The sequence below is a fragment of the Prorops nasuta genome, unplaced genomic scaffold (genome assembly GCF_024137725.1).
Source record: "Prorops nasuta isolate Cenicafe-Biocafe unplaced genomic scaffold, Cenicafe_Pnas_1.2 PNAS00002, whole genome shotgun sequence".
Lineage (NCBI taxonomy): Eukaryota > Metazoa > Arthropoda > Insecta > Hymenoptera > Bethylidae > Prorops > Prorops nasuta.
The window spans coordinates 2,636,310-2,661,475 of NW_027116799.1; the positions used below are offsets into that span (position 1 = coordinate 2,636,310).

A 25,166-nucleotide genomic window follows, 5' to 3' on the forward strand; every position below is an offset into this window, starting at 1 on the left:
TCTGGTTGTAAGGGATAAAGAAGGAAATGTTAAAATTCAGCGAATTCAGATTCGATTACTGCATAGATCCAATCGCTGTATAAATTCTAGTGGTAATCCCCATGGACGAAATAATTCAACGATTCTCAAATGATTTATTATATTCGATGAAAACTAATTGCGTCTCGCGACCCGGCAAAGTGGCAAAAGTGAATGGGAGTTGGATTCCTCCAGTTCTCGCTTATTTATCGACCTCTCTGCGGCATCGCTTTCGGAACGCTTACCTTTCATGTTCAACTTGCCTCTCATTTCTACCACACACACACACATCTTTCCTTCCCTCAGTTTTCCAACCGTCGAATAAATAACTCGGAAAGCTTGTAAATTATTCGTCACTTGGGAATCCTTTTTAAAAGTGAATGACCATTGAAGAGATACTTTTCTTAATATATATTTCTACAGACTGTGTGTGTGTGTGTGTATCCTTCTGATATTGTTCGAGCAAGAACATGAATATTTACAATGGAGTTTGAAATTAAATTTTAAGAATTTGAACGACAGACTTTTAATTGTGAAGAATTAATAAAACAATTATAGTTCAGATGTTTAAACAGTTGAGCTTTGTTTTTAAAATTTATTTGAAGGGTTGCCAAACATCGTAATAAATTATTATAGAAATAAAATGTTTTAGAAACATATCGTTTTATTTTTAATAAATTATTCTCGCGATGATTTAAAGGGTGGTAAAAAGTATGGATGTCAAGATAGGTATATATACGGGGAAGTATTCTTTGGCCCGTTTATTTATTGACGTCCCAAGTATCACTTTCAACACGTTCACGTTTCCTGTTTTGTCTGGCGCTAATGTAAGCACTCGGAAGCCTTACCATCGGCTATTCAGGTTCCTCAGGATTTGCGGTAAGCACGGACGCTGGATTTACGAGGGTGTTACCTTCTTGAGGGTGGAAACCTTGTCTCTCTCTCGCGTTCTTTCCCCTATATAATATCATTATAATAATAACATTTAAAGTGGCTTGAACGTATGGTGTCATATATATCTAATGGGGTCTCTACGGGGGCAGTTACAATTTATATTACTAAATCTATTTAAATGGAGATTAAATTGTTTTGAAAACTAATTTTCCTTACAGGAAAATAATTGCTGGTGATAAATAATAGGTAAATATAAGCTGTTAACATAGACTGAAGTAACCGTTCAGGACATTAAATCATCTTTTATATATATACTTCTACTTTCGACATCTTCCTCATTTGCTCGATAACTCGCTAATTTAATTATAAAGAGTTTTATAATTATAATTTAAAACGATCTAAAAATTTGTTCGATCGTTTCGTTGCTATTTCGTTTCATCTTTGCCCATACGACAGTACATTTATTTCGATCGTATATTGAATTGAGAGATTGAACTTGACGGAGATTTCTAGGGAAGCGTTATTTGCAATTTGCATTGCGGGAACACTGGTGCAGGTGTCGCGTGAAGTCAGCGAAATTGGAGGTACGCTAAATTCGCAGTTTCAGATTACCATGCGACACTGTCGAGTTTATTCCTCTGCATCGCTCAATGGGACCTATACAAAACTCTCCCAAGCCTGTCTTGTAAAATCAAACAAGCTTTTATTCCCTTCAATTTCAAATCTTCCACAGATTGTTAAACAAAATCTTTTGATAAATTAAATAAATTTTGAAAATTTTCCTGTTTCTTTGTCTAGCAGTAGAATATTTTATTGAAAAACATATAATTAAAATAAATTAGTTTTTATAGGATAGAAAGTAAGATTTTATGTCTTGTGGGGATAATTATTACACAGGGACTCTACAGTTATTATGATTTGAACTAGAAATTAAGCCTGCTTTAATTTGTTTAAAAAGAGCTTAACGATAAAAGAGTTAACGGCAGGTTGATTTTCAAAGTGAGTTTTCAGTGGAATAGCGAAGGAAAAGGGTTTACGCAGGCAGGGTCCATTAGCCTGGGATGTAATGTAACTCCGTCGCACGTCGTAAATTTCGTTAGAGTCGTCGACGATTCATCGATCTAGGGCTCTTTGAACCTTTGAACGAACCTGCTACTGGTATACCCTGGAATCTAGCTAGCGCCTAATTTCATCGTAAACGGGAATTTACCCATGAAAATTAATGTCCATTCACCATTTCCTCATGAAACAACAATTTTCGATCTCCATATTTTAGTAATTAATATATCTATTATAATTAGTCTTTTTATCATCGATTCTTTCATAATTAAAACTCATTTTGCAATTAATAAAATATTATGCTGATGTAATATAGAAATTAAAAACAAAGTTTTATTACTGGAGTGTAAGATTAATTTTTATCAATAAATCATATAAAAATCAGAGTTTATATGTTTTAAAAGAAAACGTGCTGTTAGACGTAACAAAGAACAGCGAAATATGATGAAAGAATTGTGGCAAAATCTATAAATGTCAGGGCTCTACAGGAATGGTGTTTTATATGAAAAAAAGAGTGCAGAAAATATTGGGTCTTGACATTGTTAGCAGACGTAATGAAGAGAGTAGGAGTACGTTGTTGCTAAAGTTTTAGGGGTAGTAGAAAAAGTAATGCTACAGTCACGTTGTATTTTTTGTTCGACACTCGACAGTCTTCTTCGGTAATGGACCTAGCTATTTCACCTAACTTTACGAGCAATTCGTAGGACATTTGCAGTATTCCAGCCTTATTTTCCTCAACTTTGAAATCTTTAAAACTGGCCAGACTTATATATAAATATATATATAAACTCTGGTTTTATTCTCTCAAAATCTTTAATTATTAATTCTACATGTTGGACTATTTTTGATCACACATATTTTATACAGGCTATATAATTAATCATAATATCGATAAATTAAAAATTAATACACAGTATGTAGTTTAATCTCGTTATGACCATTATTTTAAATTAAAGTTTTCTGTAGTAAGATATGATTTCCAATTGAATTTCCCAGCAATTTCCTATGACCATTATGATGGAAATTCAACGACATGAGACTTTAACTATTTTCTGTATTTTTTTTTTTAATTTTTTGACGTTGACCACGAAAATTTTTTATTCCCAGTTTTACGAAGAGTTTGCAGAATTCTTTTAGGGATCGTCGTTTCAGTTTTGGTAGACGTGACCGAATCCATGGAATAGTCCTTTCCCTCCTTATTCCACCATGGCACGCCCTTCTTTTACGGTCCTGTAAACCTCGTTACTGACCCGGAACAATGTGTACCTTGCTGGCTCGTCGACGACGAACCTCCAGCACGAAACCAGAAGAAAGCCAACTGACTTCGCGTTGCACTTGTTGAATTAAGTAAACAGAACTTCCGGCGGTCTTCTTTCTTCCTCTTTCACTGTTCACCCTCCTCTTCCTTTCTTTTCTTACAACCCTTCTTCCAAACGTCAAAGTAAAACAATTCGTAATAAATTCACCCTCTCAATTACGCTCCGACAAAGTCCTTTATCTTTTCATGGCTTAACGATAAACATACATTATTTAAACACTCGAGTTGTAAATAGTTTTTGTAAAACATAATAATCCTTACAGATTTTTTAATGGCGCAAAGACCAACTCTATTGGGACTTTTATAGATCGATAATGGAATAGTTTTTCTCTCTTTTCTCACAACTCTTCTTCCTAACATCAAAGAAAAGCAACTCGTATTAAATTTACCCTCTCAATTACGTTCCGACAAAGTCTTTTCTTTTTCATAGTTTAACGATAAACATTAATTTTTTAAACGCTCGAATTGTAAATAGTTTTTACAAGACGTAACAATTCTTAGAGATTTTTTAATGGCACAAAGACTGACTCTATCGCGACAATTGTGGATCGTTGATGGAACAGTTGGGTAATTTTCTCACACAAAAGCAAAATTGTTCCTCTTCGAGAAATCACGAACCGCTATTCGTAATTGTTCAAGCTGTCGGATGTCACCTGCTCGCCGAGTCATCGCGCAGATACTTCCGCAAAGGTGAAGAATGACTCTCCTTAAGCAGCAACGACACTATAAACCTTCCAGTCTCGAGAATACCTTCCCTCAAATTACATGCAGAAATTAGGAGGGAAAATCTACTCGTCGACTTTTTTTCATAAATAAACCTAACAACTTTTTATTCTTGACAGTCACAGGCCTTCCAGTTCCCAGACTATTCACTCGAAATATTTCTTCACAAAAATACAGATTTACTTTGTGCAGTTGTGTGTATTATAACTTTTCATCTCGATTTCTTTAAACAATGTTATGTTGTTATATTCGTACAGAGTACATTGTAAAAAATATTTTTAAAATTGTTAACAACATATAGCAAGAGAAATTGAAGCTGGAATATAGAATGGATAAAGAATAAGTGATCCAAATAAAAAATATTCTCTAACGCCGTTCAGTCACTTCTATACCATCAGTCATTTTCCACCGTAATTTCTAATCATTTTTAGTATGGTAGTTAAATATTTTACGACTGATAGTAAAGTTCTCGTCCATATTTGCATTTACGTTTCTAACGGAAAATACTCGAATGGCTCATAGAATTGGCCTTGAAATAAGTTATCGTGTGAGATATATATATGTACTATTTAGTGTTTGGTCACGAAGGCGTGCTTCAGTCGAACTTCCGGTTGTTATTTATAAATGTGTACCATGTGCATATTTGGATAACAATTTTCATATAATTGTATAGCATAGTTTTGTCATTATTAAATATTAATCAATGAATGAGAGATGAAACTAGGCAAGGATTAAAGATCCTAGCGGTGCTTGGATTAACAAAACGATGTGTGCTTAATTTTTATACCACAAAGTATTAGTAACTTTCCACCACAAACTGCGTGACATCCTCTTAACCTTTCCTCGGTCATAAGAATAAATTATTACACAATTCTTATTCGTAAGATTCATTTGTATTTTGACAAAAACAGAAACGAAAAAGTTTTAACGATCAGTGTGTATAGCCTTTACAAGTTTTACGAGGTTTTCCTGTTGTTGATGATAACATAATAAACCATTACGATTTTATTTTCGGATAAGAGTGAGATTTATAGACGGTTAGTGGTCAATGCTAGACTGACGTTTTAAAGAAAATTTCTTCGAGAACTGTATAGACGGAAAATTTAGTGCTACCGTAGAAATGCGCTTTAACATTTGGTGGTGGTGCATTCTCATTATTTTTGGCGAGCTTTCACCGAACTTGCTGAGTTATTCTGTCAATCTGCCAGTCGTGAGAAACAAACGAAGGACCTTAATAATTTTCGTACGAGACCAGAAGAAAGAGAAGAAGGATCCACCTGTTCGGATTATATACCCTCGAGTCGTCAATCATTACTATGTGTAGTAATGAATACTGTGCGATGATCATTGGAGTAATGATTAAGTCTCTACTTAAACATTCATGAATAATAAGATACTAGGAGAGTGGTAAAAATTGATTAGAATTTGTATTAATGATGTAACAGTATAAATAATTTTATATTACACATCACGATTCTATTGTTTTCAATTATACGGCCTAAGGCAAAGAATTGAATATTGCAAATCTTGAGAATATTCTATAATGCTGGAAGCGTAATATGCAAGATGGAGAGAGAAATGGGAACAAAATGAAGCCGTACACTGAAGTCCTAGGGCTGACTCATGTACTAGGTGTCACTATTATTTTTGAAGAAATAATTTTATGGTATAAAATATTAAATGTACGAAGCAAAAATATTTTTAAATTATTCAGAAATAATTTTACAAAATTATCTTTACATGAATATTTTGTATTAGAATCTGTATTTCTTTTAAGCATTATTTTTCATTAGTTAATTGTAGCAAAATAAAAATTTCTAGTAAATAAAAAGTAACTGGTAAATATCCGTACTTGTAACAATTAGATTAGCAAAGTATTTAAAAAGAAGTGAAAAATTGTTTCAGATTGAATAAAATTGCAGGATGATACAAATGTTGTTCGAAGGAAGAGGCAATGTCTTACCTTGACCGAGCATTTCCGGTTTTCTTCTCGTTGGATGCGTTTGCGTAAGCGAATCGCGTGAGATGCGTGTTTCTCCTCGCTTTATAGCAGCGAGAGATAATAAGACTTAAGAGCTTGTACAAATCAACCAATATCCACTAACACATAACTACATAGGACACGTGTGTGATGTATTAAGCTTGAAAACCGTATAGATATAAAAGATGGGATATGCTAAAGCAAAATGTTTGATACAATTGTTAAATATAATTCTTAATTAAAAATGATTAAAGATTATAAATTTGTTTAAACTCGAGTCTCTCCATTGTCTAATTTATTTTTGAATGAATATACACTCGATTCAAGCTATCGTAAAATGCGCCGAATACACCGAGAATCCTGTGAATGAAAGTGAAATTGCAACCTCCCCACTGCTATCACCGAGATTTAATTGATATTTTTTCAAGCTCTAATTACTTTCCTCGTTAACGAAACGAAGGAAACCACATAATCTTTGTACAATTTATGAATTATTTTACCATATCGCCATCGTATCCTCTTAGCTGATTTATCTTATAATACCGAGTACTCGTAATAAAACTGAATTATTTGTACAGTTAACAATGAAGAAAATTGATAATAGACAATAATTATGCTGCAGTTGTTCAAGGTTTTAATTTTTTAACGAACTCTTATGTGGAAATTATGTATTATATATGAAGAAGACTTTTTAATTAGAAGCTTCAACGTTCTAGTTATTAATTTTTATGTTTATATTTAAGTCGAAGCGCAGCGACTGTAAATATTATCCTAATCGCTATTAATACGATAATAATTATACTGCTATACACCTACTATTACATTATTATGAAATTCGTAAATTAAAATAAAATACTATAACGAAACGTGATTATATAATTCAAGTAGCTTCTTACTTGATTTTTGGTTAGCACGAAAAGTTTCACTATAAAACTTCATATTATTTTCATAGAATTTATTGCACACGTACAATTAAGCAATGAATTAGAAATAGCGTTGTTTTCCTTATAATTAATGACGAATGCGTAATCTCAAATGAGTGATTTTCGGTATTCGTGCGACTAATTTCCGGCAGGAAACTCGTTCATTTCCGGCTATCATGCAGTTTGGATTCAACATCCTAAATGTTTACCAGATATTTAGTAGAGAAAATACGAGCGTGTAGAGTTGGAGAACACGTGTTAGCAAACTCAACATGACTTTGGCTGATCGTGCATCACATAGTTTATTTAACTATTTAATTGCATTCGTTTCCTCTTAGCCGAGCTTAATTCCCAAAGAGAATAAAAAAATTAAAGAAATTGTACTTCACAAAGTACCCCAGCTATATATATTATCTTGAAGCTTGATGTACGAGAATATATTCAGTAACTCGTGTGACATATTATTGGAGAAACGAGTAAACAGCTGACGCGGATGCATTTGTGGGGTTAAAATCGATGCATCGCTGGAAAAGGAATTTGCAAGTTTTGTGGAGAAAGGGTGAGGAGAAAGTCATTAATCGTTTGGTATATTAGTGGCATGGTGTGGTGGTACACGTGGAACGGAGCTGCCAATCCGTGAGTCGTGTTGTCGGAAGTTCTGCAATTTTCCTCGGTAGCGAGACTCGCGTCTGAATTTCACGCAGCTAAGCTTCATAGAGGATCGTGTGAGAGTGGCAGACGAAAGGGGAAGGGGAGGCAAGGCTGGAGTAGTCGGGGGATCACGTTGGCGGATTTAAAGGGGTTCGCGAGGAATTCCAAGGGATTCCGCGAGAGTTTCGAGTGCTTCGAGACGTCATTTGCGGCTGCCACTGAAAACTTTAATCGCTCCGAATCGAAATTTCTCTCGTTACGCTAGATTTATTATAATTCGACCCAAACCCCTCCTCGGCAACTGTCCAGTCATTGCTCTTTAAAAGTTTCTCGATATTAACGCATTTATACCACTGTTCCCCTTCGCTCTTTCGCTATTAACGAAAATCCATAAATGTAGCTGATTGGCAGGTCGGATTTTTTAACTTAATTTATAGGATTTTACGATTATTTTATATGTACGGATGTATATAGTTTTTGGCTTGCGACATCAATCCATGCCATTCGCACTGCTCGAAAAATTGGCGCATCACGGATTGCGTGAAACCCGCAGCGAAAGGGGAAAATCCTTTTGATAATCCAATATCTAAAATGAATATCTTTACAAGATTTAACGAATATAATGTAATTTGATCTAATTGAAGATTATGTTACTAGACTTTTCTTTAATAAAGTTTAACGAAAATATATAAATCTTTCAAAATATTGTTATATATATATTGTTTTTTGCATTTTTTGTTCAATATTAAAATTTATTTTGATATTTATGAATGTTAAATGATTTTTGGAATTTTAGTTATAATTTTTAATAAAGTGGAATGATTGGGAGGGAGAATATGGTTCGTTATAAATGATAATGAGTCAGGGAGAAGAATTGTAATTTGAGTGACGTGTTGGGGCTAAAGCTGTTACATATGGAATACGGTGGTTCGTGTTTTGCAAGGAAAGGCCAGTCAGTGACATTTGGGAAATCGAGAGGAGTGCCATATGGAAATTTTTTGGCAAACGGTTAAGCCTCGACGAGTGGAGTCGATAGATTAGTCAATGCTGAAACGAGATTATTCGAGGACCACAATGAAACGGTCCTTCGTAGATGCAACTTGACTTCCAGCTAGGGTAGATCTTTACTAATCCCGATGTTACGTCTGGAATGTACAGTATCTCCAGTACCAGTCATCAGGCATTCGACTAATCGTCTCGTCTAATTCCATGCTAATTAAGGATATAGCAATTTGGCACAAAATCTGCAAGTCCTAACAGTTGACTCACGTCAAGGAGCTCAGGAGCCTCTGTTAAATACTGCTAATTGAAACATTTTAAACAAAAGATTCTCAACTTCATCCAGTCTTCCATTACTCATATAGTTTATAAATAATTAATTACAGCTTTCCTTTCTTAATACACGAGCCTAAATTTTTAGTTCAAATAATCGATAAACTTGTTTAATATAGTAAATGATAAATGAACAGAGCAGGTATATAATTTTTTTATTTTTATTTTATGTAATAGAAGCAGCCGACTGAGATAGCCTCTATTTGTATATATTTTTCTAGTTATAACCCGTGTATGTGACGTATTAAAGTTAGGCTGCGACCTCCGAGCGCGAGGCGTTCGAGTTCAGTTCAGTGTACAAGGAGGCTTAGAGAAATATACATGTGTATGCTGATATTCGAATTGTCGTGACTTTCTCGCCTATATTTGATACCTCCTATTCCCTACTATAATTTACAAAATTGTATAAGAGATTATTCTGTCTTGCAGAAAGAGAGAAGAGTTATATATAGCACGAAAGAAAAATGTTTTCTTTTCTCCACTCCTGTGATAAGAATTATTGCAAAGTCGAGAAAAATAGTTGAAAAATCTTGTTATTTGTATGCATATTGTATATGCGGTTGGCCGAGTTACAACTTTAAACTATCATGAATTTCCCTGCTTTTGTTCATGAAATGTCACTCACACACTTTTTGAGAGATTTCTTACCTCGTATGTCTACTTTCTGTCTCTATTCTCCCAAGGCTTGTCATTCACGTTATACTCTTCCTGAGATTTTCAGTATATAGAAAATGAAAAATTAATACAAGAAATTCTAAGCGTTATTTATAGCACGATTTCTCTACCGTTTATATAGAAAAATTGAAGCAATTTATTGAGCAAAGTAAAGTAATTCAATTATTCGAAGAAGTGATTGAAGAACAAAATGTCCGATCTATCGATCCAGAAAGGTGAGTATGAAACTGTAATGGGGGTTGAACTGAAAATTTCAGTGGAGATTAAATTTGCTGTTCGACACTATTGTTATCCAGCAATTGTAGAATCTCCATATACTGCAGGAACGTATAGAGCGTTGGAGTGAAAAACGAGAAGTAACATCGTGAAGGGATGAAATGGGGTTTTTTGTCAAGTTTCTGTCGATTTTCGATCGGCAGGACATTCGGATTCGATCGAGTGGAAAATTTGACGAGAGCAAGCTAGTTTCAGAGAAAGTAGAACATGGATGGAAGGGGGAGGGGTAGAGCTTCCGATCAAGTTCCAAAGGTGCAACAAGCACACACATTATGTAGGAATTCGCACAATACACGTAAAGTCAGCCAGAATTCCTGCTGGATCTTGTCGAGGGTAAGGAAAAGACTAAAAGGAAACGCAGCGTGGATTACTGCGATTCAATTCGACTCGGCGAAATTCCTCCTGACGTATACACTCCTTTTCTACTTACCCCCTATCAAATACCTTCTCTCTGTTCTCTCTTGCAGATTTCACCCTGGGTTTCTATGAAATTTTCTCTTCGTTTCATATCCTTATATACATCACACTGGGACTATTTTTTTTCTAAATGTACATTATCCTTCAATAAAATTATACAATCTTTACTATGCCACTCTTGAAATATTATCCAAATATGGATATAATAAGCTTCGGATTACTTATTCTTCTTTTTCCTTAAATTTTCTATTATTTTGAAATTTTTACTGTCAAGAAAGATTACCATTTACATGCCAATTTTATTTTCTATAGTATAAAAAGCCTGATTATACACTGACATCGCAGGCATAACTAGAACACTCGCTAATTGCCGAATAACTTACGCTCTTGTAATTTCTGTTAAAAATAAAGATCAAGCTCCTTTTCTGAGTTTTCATACAGCTGATTCACGAAGAATTAAACTAAAAGCTTCATGGGCTATTTAACTTTCTTGGTAATTGTCGTATTTGTTGAACTCTTTTATGGATTATTTTTCTTTGTAAGTATTATTTTATTACATTTAGGTGGAAAGAACTGAAATTATTGAACGTTTACTATAGTCATAAAATAAGTGATTTGGAATTGAGATTAAATGTTTATAAACACGAATAAATAGAATTAGGTAGAGAACAATCTTTTAGAAGGAGAACAAATTTGGATTGTTTTAAGCAACAGATAATCGTAGCAAGGTTTCTGGCGAGTCAGTAGTGAGTAGAGAAACGGATAAGTCTTTGGGGCAGAAAGAATTGGTTCAGTGAGAGGTAAGAAATTCTAGGCTCGTACTAGCTCCTCAGTTGGCCCTTGGGGTCGTAAATCGCAAGGTGTACCACGCGATAAATAGCTTATGAGGATTGCGATAGATTTGCGAAAGAAAGCCAAAGGTACGTCACGCACCCTTTCCTCTAGAAAATTTTAGATTTTGTTCGATTTTGGAGTTACCACAAATTTATTTTACACATTGGTTTTTCTACGCCCAACATTCTTTATCAATATTTGCTACTTTATAAAAGATCAACGAATTGCTTAATAAAGACTGAAATAAGTTATAATATAAGAATGCAATTTTTCCTTAAAAGTTTTAAAAGATATAAAAACTAGATGAAAATTTTGAAGAAATAATTAAAAACTCTAAGAACATAAATTTCAATATTAAAGTAGGGGATCATAAATAATTTTTAGTTTCTCAGTTTACTATATTGAATGTCACGAGATATAATCAAATATTTAAATATTTTTATTGGTAAAAAGTAGGTTATACTTACTGTACGAGACGAAATTTGAATTTAGAAAATGGTAGCACTATATATATAGTTTCACGGACACGTGAGAAATGCATTTCGTTTGGATGGGAAGTGCATGTGGAAAGAAACACCGTTGACTTACGATTGGCCCAATGGGAAAGCTCAAATCTATATGTATAGGGGAGTATAGATATTTTTCTAGCAAACTGTAGGAGCAAACTTCCCAATTGATGAGAAAAGTCTGTCTTCTCTTTTTTCCTACACGAATCGCTGAAATATGACAAGAGAAGATGCAATTTTGAAGAAACATAAAACTATGACCTAGATTGAATAAATGAGGATGAATGTTTGCAGAATGAATAAATGTCACGTGGCAGTTTTTATCGTCTCATTTTCGTAATCCGAAAATATCTTTAATCCTCCCCTAGAAATTGAGAAAAAGGATGTATCTATAGAATTCTGTAAAGCCTTATCCAAACTTTAAAGCACATAAAAACACAGTTCAACTACATTAGAGAAGATTTTATAATAAACTGTATACATACTTAGTGCATTGTTAATTACAGAATTAAAAAAACTGTGCTGTAATAGCGGAGTAAAAAAACAACGAGTAAAAATAATGTGAAAAATGTTTCGACGTCTCGGGGGATGCGAAAATTTTTCGCGTCTGGTACCGCGAACCGTGCAAATAAATTGTTGTCTGGAGACAATTTCAGGAACTTTCGGCCACAATGCCACGACACTTTCGACAAAACAAGTTTACGACGCCAAGTTTCCTCCGAGGGTTGCGCACCTGTTTGTAAGGTTCCCTTCAGCCCCTAATACCCCCCCCCCCCGTCCCTTCACAGCGTGAACTGCATCACCCAGTCGTTGGATTTCATTCAACTAGCTTTTATCGAGATAAACGCGTAACATTGTCGAGAGGCTCTTAATTACCAACAATCAGATTAAACCCCTGCAAACTCTCCTTTACCCCCTTTTACCATCTCTCTTTCTTACCTATTTCCACCTTTCCCTTTGCGCCATTTCCCTAAATTATTCCAACCGAACCATTTTAACTCGCAAAAGTACTTTAAAATTCCTTATTTTTCTGAAATTAGACCTTGTTGACCCACATTGAGATTAATAAACTTTTAAGTAGCTGTGATCAACCCCCATTCATTTGTTCGCTTCCATGCACAAGAATAATAATTTTACTCTGACCAATACTGTCGTAGCAAGTTTTTAACGAGGGGAATTTTGTGATATTTATGTCGGTGTGGTTGAAAATGGATTTGGTCGAAGTTGAAGTTGAGTTTTGGAACTGAGGCAGCTTGCGCTAGCTTCGGGGCTTAGTATCCTCGCGTGTATCTCTTGTAAGGGGAGTAAATAGGATTTAGCTGGCCATATATAGTAGCTGCTGAATGTAAACGAAACGCAGATTCTCCATTATCGTTTCGTTTTGTGAATTTTTTTTCTCTTTCCAGGCTTTTACTCAGGATATCCTTCGAGATATCCCATATTTTAATTACGTCGACAAGACGATTATTGTTATCATTTTCAGCTTATTTTATATCGATGCTCAATTTCATTTCGACACTCGTGTATGGGGAAATAAATGAGGGGAGTGTTTGTGGAAGTTGAGAGCTTTAGGCAGGTTTAGCTTGGATTGTGGCGCCCGTGGGGCACGATTTGCGGCTCATAAGTGTTAAATGTGAGAGCGGTAAGTTTTGGCTGCTGCGGCGGCGCTGCATACATAACGAGATATCGCACGATGTCGGTATAGTAAAGTAGCCTGGAAATCGAGAGCACCGAGGAACAGGCAACTTTATGTGCCCGATAACTTCTCCTACCAGCTTCGCCCTTCTAACCATCTTTCCACTTCAATTTCCTTTCCTTTTATTTCTTGCATTCTCCGCCCTTTTCCATTTCTTTGTTCTCTCATTTCCATTTCATCCTCCCCACTACTTATCTATTTTCTTGTTTTTTTTCCTATTCTTCTTTTTATATCCTCATTTTCACTATTTTCTTCATCTGCTGTCCATTTTATTTTTCCCTTGTACTTTCTGTTACTTTTCTTTCATTTTTCTTCCTTCGCTTCGCTTTACTGTATTTTACTTTAATTTACTTTACTTAATTAGCTTTCCCCTTCCCTTTTAACCTCTTCTCCACCATCGTATCTCTATTTGCCCACTTATCCGATATCCACCCCTCCAACTCTTTCCTCCTTCCTTATTATTTCAGTCTCGTTGCTTTTCATCTATCAACTCTTATACCTTGTACCGAATCTAATACTACCCTTTATGTAATTAAAATTAGCTTCTGTTATAAAACTATTGTTTTTCAACATTTTTAAGAATTTTATGATATTCGTGGCATTTATTTTTATATATGGTGTCAATTGTAGTATTTATTTATCGAGTGCCTCAAGTAATCATACATGAAAGTGGAAAATAGTCTTCTACAATTTTATATGAAAAGATGATTTAATTGTTATTTTTAAATTCCACTGGAGTTTTGTCAGGGACACTTTCTTATGTCGTGTCTAATAGTTTGTTTTTCATTTTAGTTGCTTTCTTTATTTCGGTTAGCTAAGCTAAAAATTGTACAAGGTACAAGATTATACGATTAAGAATCAACGAAGTTTTTCACATTCTTAATATAGACATTGTTGCGAAAGTTGGCAGATTCTTGGAAAGCTTGAGTCATTACCCTTGACGTCGCTGGAACAATTGAAAAATTCTGCTTTTTAATTGTCACGACTTTTCAACCATTCAACTTCGTTCCCAGTCTTCTCGATCTTCTCGTTATAAGCCCGCTTTTTATAATTTATAATAGTAAAACTTACTCCATCTTGGAAGAGAAGAATTTCATGAGTTATATTTATCAATCTCCAGCAACAAATCACGAATAAACTTATAATTATAGAAGCAAGAAACGAGTAAAATATTTATGATCGAAAAGTCTGCATTTATTACAAAAATTTATACTTTTTTTTCCAATTGTCTTATTTCCCTTGTTTATTTAATCCTCACTCGCTTTGAACAATCGTGATCTTCGCTAAGTTTTAATCATTTGTTTAAACTTTTGTTAAAAGGTGCTTGCATATTTAATTTCGGTTTGCGTTGCTATATTACAACAAAATTTAGGATCCAGCCAGTTTTATTCCCTCACGGCCTATTATTCCACATTTCGGTATCGTTTTGCAAGGCTCTCTCAATGTTTAATCGCGTTTTCCGAACGAGATATATTTTTCATTGGTTATCCTCGCTAGACTTGTCGCGCGAATTCCAACGGTGCGTAAAAAGTTTCCCGCGAATATTGAACGGAATATCCAGTCCCAGGCAACGATCGGTAATCGGATTTTCCACTGTTCCTCCCCCTCCCAACCTTCCATCTAACCCCTTCTGAAATCGACAAATTTTTCCAACGTTGAACTTTTGCCAGTCAGAGGATTATAGCGTTAATAAATATTTTTTTTTAAAGAAATTTTCAAGTGCAAACTGCTGGGATAACGGAAAATCGTCAACTTTGCTCCCCCCTCTGCTCATCTGACATTCGCACCCATTTATTTTTACAGCGTTGTGTAATTTCTGATCAATGTTTTTAACAATGCACTATATGTATATATTATAGAATAATTCCTTTAGTAAAATGAGTCTTTCAATTTTTTTGCCCGTAAAATAGTGAATTACTCGCATTGGTGATTCGCAGACTCCTCTTATGTTACAAAATAAATAACGAGGAGAGTGTATTTTTTGTCAAAGGTTAATACGTTTCACGAGGGATTAAATCTTATTTGATATTCTTCTGAAAGGGGAGACGAGACACCTGGGATGCTCTTGGTGTAAATAGTTGCGTTATTTCGAGAAAAGTTGCTATTAATTCAAAGTTCGTAGAAGTTGGTAAGGATACTTTGTGCCTGCTGGTGGAATAGCTGAGTTTGGCTCGGTGGTGGACGAAAGAGTGAAATTCGTTCGTGCCACCAGCACAAAACTCTCGAAAAGTTCTATGGAGCACGGAATGCCACTCACGGAATTTTAGTCGCTGGATCGCGAGAGCATCAAGTTTTCCTCGCCTCCAGGTGGGGAAAAAGGCTAGTGGAGAGATTTTTAGGGGGAGCAGGGGATGAGAGAAAAGGTTTACAAACGGAAAACTATAATAGATGGTTTGAAAGATGCCCTACAATGGGATAAAGCTGGATAGGAGGACCTGGAAAAACTGATGATCTACTTTCAAAAGATATTTACTCGGTTCAGAATTTTCAAATACCATTTTATCTCCTTTTTCCCCCCATTTTTATTAATCCTGTATGTGTGTGTGTGTGTGAATTCACAAATTTTATTTTAATTACTTTAATTTGTAGGTTCTATTTTACACGAGAACTATTTTTGCCCAATAACATTGCTTTGACAGTTCTCAATGGCGACTTACTTTTCGCTGAGGTTAAAAACGATTAGGAAAACTATCTAAAAATTTCACAGAATAGTTTTAAGGAATTTTAGTTTGAAAGGTTTATTTGTATAGATTAGTCCTTTATTAAGTATAATTATCAATCTCTGATTAAAAATTGATATAATAAAGGTAAAAAACTTTGATAAGGATTAGAACTGGTTGAATATTAATTTAATTTCTCAGAGAAATTTCAAATTACCTTTTCGATTATATTGATCCTCCCCTGCAGCTCAATTCGATTAATCTCAGCTTCATTGAAAAATAGAAAAGTTATCAGCTAAGGAAATTCAATCCTGATGATTCGAGAAATTCTTCCAATAATAAACTGGAGAGAATTTAAGAGAAAAATTATTAATAATAAATATGGGATATTTCTTGGATACACCAGATCGTGAAAGCAGGAATGCACGGTTGTTTATAAAAAGTAAAAACAAATTAAAGTACAAAGTTTCTTTGGGAAGAAACAGTTTGAAGAAGTTGAAAAAAGAAGTGGAATGCTTGCAAAATGTCGTAAAAGGACGTAATGAAAAATGTAATAAGTTTCGGATTTAGATCGTTTTATTCGCCTTTGAAAAACTCGCCATTCAAAAACGGAATGTCGCTTTTTCGCCAACGCGGAACAAAACTCGGCTTCCGACCACTGAAAAATGTCTCCTCGGGGAGGAAAGTATAGTCCTCGTGAAATTGCATTATTCGTTCAGAGTACGTATATAGTATGTAATGCGAAATGTAATTAGTGTCAAATGCAAATCATTCTGCTCGTCTTTAAAAAAAACTAACCCCATTGAAAGGAGACCTAAAAAAGAAAGTAAAAAAAACTTGGAAATAAAATTTAAGTCGATTATTTTATTCTGTACTTTCATCAAATTTGCAGAAAACAGAAAAATATTTTTTCAACTAAGTTGTCTTTTCATTTTAATACTGCAATTAATAGTTTGACTTTGAGAATAGTATTCATAAATAATTAACATTGTATTCCTATCATTTAAATACTTTTCACCTTAACGAATCCTCTGGGAAATCTTGAATTCACGATGAGATTTAATTTGCTTGAAAAAGGAACGCGAAGAAAAAGATAATAAGTGTTGGATGTAGATTATTTTGGCATGCAACGAGCATTGCGGTGGGTGGATGGGACAAAAACACGAAAGCTGCTAGACAAAAGGTTATCTCATCGCTGGAAAAAGCATCGGAGGGCCATTTTTCCAAGCTGCACGATCAACAAATCATCATTACTAACGCAGGCTCCTCAAAAAGTTCTATAAAAGCACTCTCTTACAATTCGAAAATTAAAATAACACTGTAAAATCACAAAACGATTTGTAAAGCTCGAAATTAATTGACATCGGTGTGGCTCGATTAATTTAAGAAGGACGTACTTGAACTTAGCAAGTTTGTAGGGAATAATTGAAGCAAGCAGAGGAGATTCTTAAATGAATATTCATGGATGATATAAAAAATAACGGCGAATATTGAATTTTAAATCAATTCGTCTGGTTTTTCTCGAGTTCAATGATCCCACCAATTGGACGAGTAATGGCACGTGTTTGGATAAAGTAGAGTAGGGGTGCAGTTTTAAACGTCGTGTTGGCAACAGATAAAATTTTGCACGCACAGCTCATCCCTCGCTGATGCCTTGCGGCCACGTGCCGACAGCTCACGTGACATTCAACTCTGGACAGTCCGGAATTCCGGTCGAATCGTTTGCTCACCGATCTCTTCTCTTCTATTTCATATCGCTAATCATACATCAGTTGCCTATCTCACGATTTACATAACCGTTAAATCCCCTCCTATCACAATTATAACCGATAAATCAAATTTCATTTTTTTTACTTAAATTTCAATTTATAATATATTGTACGTGGAGAAAGAGTTTTTGTGAACAATTTTCTTATGCTTTTGGTTGCGAGTGGTATAAGTTTTTGGTTGGATGAAAATGTTGCAGTATCTTTGTAGTCAGGCTTGTCTGAAATTATGCCCCTCGTGTTGGCGAATGTAACGTCGAGTATAACTCTTAGGGAGAGAAAGAGAGAGACTTCATCTCACGTGTCATTATCTTAACGCTTTAATTAAAGCAAGAAGTTGATGACAATCGTAGGCAAGAAGCGCAATGGCCACTGCACTGTAGAATACATAGTGCACGCTTTTTTCTCCCAAACTCTCAACCAACTTTCTTCCCTTTTTGCCCCTTTATCTTTGTCATTTACTCTCCCTCCCCCTTTTTTACCAGCTTCCATTTTCCTTCACTCCCTACAAACCCATTATTTTCAGCTATTCAATTCCGAACATTTGAATCTCTTACTATCTTTAGTCTATTAAATCATTGAAACTTCTAATAGTGTCTGTTTACATTATTTCAAAATGGTTTGAATTTCTTTGATGTAAACTTTTCTATCATTGTGTTCCTCTTTAAACGACAAATCGTTCCTTCGTTCTTATTAGGACGGTCTGGTTGTTCAGTGGCTAGCAGAATTAGCAAGGAGTTGTAGAAACTCGGACGATCCTATCTTGGCGAGTTCTTGCATCTTAAAACATTATCTCGAACATCAGTTTTCAAAGTTTTCCAGTGGCGTAGCAACAGTAATTCCAGCAAAGCCCTTTCTTTATCCGATTCTCGTGGCCCATGTAAAAACCATTCCCAAACTTTTCACGTTTTATTTTAATTTTTCTGAAGCCACTTTAGAGCACTATTAATCCAGAACAGTGTTATCAGTCACTTCTTTTTTGCACTCTCACATATCACTTCTCCACGATTTATTAAAAGTAAAAATATATCATGCATATGAGAAATAAAAATGAAAAATATTTTACTTGATTTTGTTGTTGTTCTTAAAGAGAAAATTAAAATATGGAGAACGTTCTTGTAATTTCAATAAAGTTGGTTAATTTTTTGAACGAATGTTCTCTGGATATCAGTATAATATACGATGAGGATTCTTGAGAGTTCCAGGCAAAGTTTCTCGATTTTGTGGTTTCCCCAGGAGTTTAAATTTCTTGTAATGAAAGAAAATGGTTTTTCAAGGACGACATGCTGGTTACAGGATAACGCAATATCGGTTCACGCGATACGCGGTATTGCAACGTTGCCAATTATACACCGGTTAGTGCAAGCTTGCGGTTAACCCAGTCGGCGAAATTCAAGCGAGACGCCGCTAGCTTTAGTCTTCGGGTTCTCCGATCGTCCTGGCCGGAGACACCTTTGCTAATCCATCCGGAATTCATCGGGCAAAGCCAAGGCCGGGCAGAAAATAGAAGCTGGCGGTCACGGCGAGACTGAAACTGGGAAACCCGTAATAAGGACAAGAAAACGTAGAATTCCAAGATGAAAGACGAGTCTCTTCGGCTTTGGCCTTCTAATGATACAAAAACAAGTCCTACCAACTTTGAACTACTCGGATATTTTGGGAATACTGAACAAGCATTTTGTAGGATACGGATCAATTATATCAAATTAGTTGAGTCTTGATGCATGAAAATTTTGTTATTTATGAGCTGCTTAATATCTGTTGTTGAAAGGTCTGCAGGAAGCATTTGCGAACCATGGCGTAGAAGGGAAAAAGAAGAATTTAACAAATTATGTGTTGAGTGATCATCAACAGTGTTTCTATTGTATGTGAGAAAAGAAAAAAATGATAGAGTTCAGGATAAGAAGAAAATGAGAAAAAAAAGTGTGACAAAGAAAAATGTGTATTCTTGTAAGAAGGGGAGGAAAGGGTGAGGTAAGAGTGGTTGAAAGAAAAGAAATGTGGAAGAAAGTAAGAGAAAGGCTTAAGTGTGTAAAAATTGCAAAACCGAATGGGGGAAGGACTAAATATAAGAAGAAAAAGTTTATTAGTATGTGTAAGGGTTTGTAAAGGGGAGGGACTGGTCAGATAGGAACTAAAGAGAAGGAAAAGCAGAGCAAGAAAGAAGAAAGTTAACATTGTGTGAGTGGGATAGGCTATCGTGGATACAGTTGAAAATTTCCTTCGTTCGAATCGACTTCGGTTTAGCTGGCTGTTGGTAAAATGGAGCCGCGAAGTTTTCTCACAGCTTCCGGCTGGGTTTCTTCGGGAACTTCAGCTTGCCCTCGGCACATTCGCCAAGTTTTCCACCAAAGGACCAGTTATTATACTCCTGTAAGCGTCCTTGCATCCGTGTGTGTGAGTATGTGTATATATGCTCAAGGACTTGCAAGGACGACTCTGTAAGCTCCAACTCTCTGCAACTGGCAAAATTACGACAGGAAACCTATCGAGTATGCGACGTGCACGGTGCGTGCTCCAAAAACTCCAATTACCCAAGATAAACTTCTTTTTACAACCAACTGAAGAATCTGCCAAATTGTTCTTTTTCATCCTAAAATAGATATCTTTATTTTGTGAAAAATATCCTGCTATATATCTTCAATTTTTCATTTATTTTTAATAGATAAGGTTGTACAAATTTATACTACATTAATCAGGTCAGTTTTTAATTAAAAAATAATGCAGTTTTTTTCATTCTTCTTGTATCTTTTAGGACTCTGCTGATTGTTTCACTATGCCATTATACACAGATATATGTACGTATAAGTGTGTATATTTGCAAGACTATTTGTGACATACAGATAAATGCAGTACGCCTACCTGTGTCTCATTGTTAATAAACGCGTGCCCATTCCAGCCACCGTTAAGCCGTTTATTTACCTGCAGAATAGGAGCTTAACGGATTCCGCAGGCTCGAATTTTCCACCAACTCCAATGCAAATTTTCACTAGCTATACGAAAGCAGTAGGCGAGCCTGCCTGATAAATTTCAGTTTACCATAATGTTCCTCTATTATTTATCTAAGTATTTAGGAATTTTGAACTTTCCTTTAATTAAGAAAATTATTGTGTCATTATGTTGTTATATAATTAATAACTGTTAATATTATCTATCCTAATTGAGTGAAATAAGACAATATCGATCATCGGAACACAAACTGATTTATTTCGTGAAACGAATTGGGGAAAATTTCTTACCAGATGATGATCAGCTGGAAAAGTGGGAAAATGAAGAAAATCTGTTGGAAAATACTTACAGTTATAAGTGTGGTCATGTGTCTATTCTCACGATTTGCAAGAGTGTCACGTGGCATGCAGGAGTCGTTGTAGTTCTCACGAAAATCCCGAACACGTTTAGTACACGTGATACCCTTCAAAGTGTTTTATGCTGTTTTTCTGATTTTTCGCAACGCTTCCTGGAGTGAAAACCAAACTGAAGAATGTATTAGATTTCCACAGTTTCTTCTCATTGTTTATGGCCTTACCTAAACTCCAGACCCACACCCAGCACTTGAGTTGTATAATCTTTGTCTCAAATGTCATTGGCCATTCGTTATTTCATCCCTTACTCGTAACTCCATGTCTTTTTACTCTTCTTGGTTATTTCTTCGATTGGAAACTCCTCTGGTCTTTTTTTATAAAAATCATTATTCTTACATAATTATTCATACTTGTTCCATCCCAACGTACAAAACCGATCTGCAATCTTCACACTGAAATAAGTTTGGCAATTAATTCAATCGTTTGGACCAACATCGATCAAGTGGTCCCCCAAGCACGAGCAGCTCGAGTCAAAGTTAATTGTTCTTGATTTATTACCGGATCTGGAAATGCAAGACGAAACTTAGGAATAGAGTCAGTTGCAGAACAAAAACGAAACTCGATTTCGCTGCTACGTCATTATCGCAATTTCCATTGTACGAGTGATGAGTTAAATTAGCGTTAATTTTCATACAAATTACGGCTGTACCTTAAATCTATCCAAAATAACTTCCGGTCGCCTATTAGTCGCTTCTATTTGAATGAATAAATTATAGCTTAAAGCTTTTGTGGAACAGATTTATTATTATCGAGATACAGGTCACCTTAAATACTATTAAAGTATTCAGTTAAATCGACCCACATGCTAACATTGTTCGCTTCATTATTATTTAACAAATATTCAATTTAATTTAATTTTTATTATTAAATTCTCTAGCTATCAGCTTTCTTCAAATACTTTGTAACCTATCGAATATTTATGATTTAGGAGGTATTATTTATATAACGGTTTTTTATATTTGATTTTACTCGTTGATAATGCAGAGTTAAAAAGATGTTATTGTTGGGTCTACTCGACAAATTTTATAGGTTTACCTGCGCCTATGGGCTTCCATGCCGGATATCGTTCGGTTCTTTGGGGCTCCGTGGCACAGTGCTTACTGCTCACAGGTAAAAGGCCAATTTACCTGAGGCATTCACCTGTAGCCTCGAACTGCTCTTGTCAGGTGCGGCCAATTCAGCTCGCAGAACTTCTCAAAGTAAATTATCGTTAAACAAACAGCTCGAATCCTCGTTTTCATGCCAATGATTAGGAGAACTTTCATAAAAAACACTCTCCCTCTTGTAAAATTTATCTATCGCCAATATTCTAAGCTCAAATTTCTTCATAAATATTACATAATAATATAAATATTCCTCGTTTTTAATAAATGTTTATAAAAACTGAAAATATAGGTACTTTTATTATTTTTCGCCAAAAAATAATTTTCGACTTAATATTATTCTCTCTTTGTAAATTATGTAAAAGAGGAATATTCTGAGTATAAAGGTGTTAGTTTCAGGAACGATAATAGTGGAATTAGGCTCTATTTGTACAGTATAAATCGTGCAAGTTTGCTTAAAATTATAGGTGTAATGAAAAGACGCTTTTGTAGTTACGAGAAGGGGTGGGAGTTGAGAGGGAGAGTAGGTAATAACTTTTTCGAGGAAGTTGGGTTTGATCTTAGCGGGCTACCGATAATCGTTATAGGTTAGCAGAGTTACCAGTTACGAAGAAACGTGACGAACTGGTCGACATTCGAGACAGCACCGAAATTCCTTTAACACGTTCATCGTCAATCCCTGCACGAGTATTCCAATAATTTCTTTTCGACCTGTAATATTTTTTATGCCATAATCGCGTTCAGTGTGAGAATATGCAATGAACTCAAAATTTGTGTTTTTTAGCTGCGATATTTAGCGAGGATATCGATATTCCGTTTTTAATTTATCCTGTGCAATAGAGGCGAGAAATACGCGAGTGTAGCAAAAAATCGCGTTAGCCGCGTCACTGGTCACACAACGCAAGCTGCAATTAGTAAACAATCTCCGAGAAAATGATTATCAACGCGGCACGAATGACGAAGGACAGAGAGAAGCGTGAGAGATATTTCGATCAACGAGAAAATCTCTTTTTAATCTCCCTTTTATTCCCATGCCAATGCAAACTTATTTTTCGCAACTCTGCCCTCGCAGTAAATGAATACACTTGCAATAGTCGGATTAAAAAATTTTGAAACACTCTTAATAATTAAAGAAAAATTATAGAATTTTAAATTACAAATTATTCATCCATGTTTTTTGAAAATTATGATAGTTGAATTTTCGTAGATTGCTGAAGAGATTTTAATTTTTATAAAATTATTCTTTTTGGAGGGGGTGAAGGCAGGTAAAAGTCTCGGGGTTGCGAAAAACAGCACGTATCTGTCCGCAAAGGGTAAATTGGTGGTTCATGCGGAGGGTACTTGAAGAGCAGGCAAGAGACGGCAGATCGTGGTTAGTTGTCATTGGAAACGGCGCGAGGATGACAACAAAAGAACGTCAGTTGTTGGCTCGTAGTGGACGGAATGCTGTGACGCTACAGTTGAACACAGTTGAGCCGAGTCGAGCTGGGCTGGTCGTAGAGGTCGTATTGCTCACAGGACTCAGGAAAGTTGCTAGAATACGAAAGAGAAGAAACGGGGGAGGAGAAGGGGAAAAGACTCCCTGGAGGGGGGAGTACGACTCTCGAGTCTCGCGTGACTAACAGTCTATCCAGAAATGTGCACCAAAAATACATATTAATCCCATAAGCTATTCAGTGATTTCAACTTATTCTTAATATATACAGTATTCTTAAATGCCGAAATAATTTATTCAATAGAATCAGTAATTTTCAATTAATTCTATTCTGAAATAAAATATTCTAAATTACCCACAGGAGACACATTTACCTCTCTCTTTCCTTTTCCAAGTCTTTCCGAGGATTTTTAATTACTCTAATTGCTGCTACATATGTCGAATCTGATTAAACATATACAGTCAGGGTATTTTTGAATATTTTTATTGCAGTATATATAAGACATTATTAGCTTATATCGAGATTGAAATGGATCGCGTTTTAATTGACTATCAAGCTTACTACGTCATTCCGGTGACCTTGATCGTGGTACCGGGTCGTCAGTTGGGACAAGTAGAGTAAAAAATGGAGAATAATGATTATCAACCGGTGTACAGCAGGTGAGTGGCTTCGTTGGTTCTGAGAGGGAGGAAGAGGGAAGTAACGGGGGTTGTTGGAAGGGAGACAGGAGTGAGGAGGGAGGGAGGGGGGTGTAATTGGTGGGGGAGGCTGCTGGACTCGCGCGTGTGGCTGGCTGCTTCACCACTCTCACAGTCACCAGTCTATCCGAAAACGCGCAGCAGGAAAGTCCTGAGTTGTGGTCTTCGTCATGTTTTTAGATTTTTCCTGTAGTGACCTTGAACGTGCTGGAAGCGTGCAGTGATACAATGGAGGTGAATAATAAAGGTGCTCGGTGTGTTTCGAATGGCTGTGCAAAGTGAGTGAGTGCGTGCATGCGTGCGTGCATGCGTAGCTTTCAGTGTCGAAGGATCATTACTGGAAATGGTCAGCTTCAAAAGTAACAACTTATTACCTAGGTAGGATGCATTCCCTTTTTTTGCAACCAATGCAACCCCAATCAATTTTTTACTCTTCTTCCTTCACTTCTCTCAAGTTCAACGCTTTATTAATAGCAGACACCCTTCAATCGATATTCACTCTTCTCTTCACACTTTTACCCCAACTTTCCCAAATTAGCCGTCGACCATCTAGTTCTTTGTTATTTTTAAACTCGAATTAGAAAAGGATATCTTCGTTTTCTCATTCAGTCCATCACCCCTCGATTTCCAGCTGTTCAAATCCATTTGTATTTTATAAAGTCAATCATATTTTCACTTTGTTTTCATTTTTTATTTTTACCAGTTTTTTCAACGAATATTTGGAATGATGATTCATGGCAGTTTTTATCAACGCAGGACTTTTAGTTTCTATTTGTCGTATGCCTACTAGTTTTGCCACGAAGAATAGCGTATGTTGTTTATTCACACATTTTTCTTG

At 35.5% G+C, this 25,166-nt stretch overlaps 1 protein-coding gene across 7 annotated transcripts in view; it reads left to right on the top strand.

Annotated features, from left to right (window-relative positions):
- The window catches only part of LOC136777300 (uncharacterized), a 198,494-nt gene that overhangs the window by 12,030 nt on the left and 161,298 nt on the right, over positions 1-25,166 (top strand). The window contains exon 1 of one of the 7 annotated variants that reach the window (XM_066733485.1): positions 24,495-24,706. The exons of the other annotated variants lie outside the window; for them this stretch is intronic. Within the exon in view, the coding sequence (XP_066589582.1) occupies positions 24,672-24,706 (35 nt within the window). The 5' untranslated portion in view covers positions 24,495-24,671. Of the gene's footprint in view, positions 1-24,494; positions 24,707-25,166 lie in introns of those variants that run through there. 7 annotated transcript variants of the gene reach the window in all.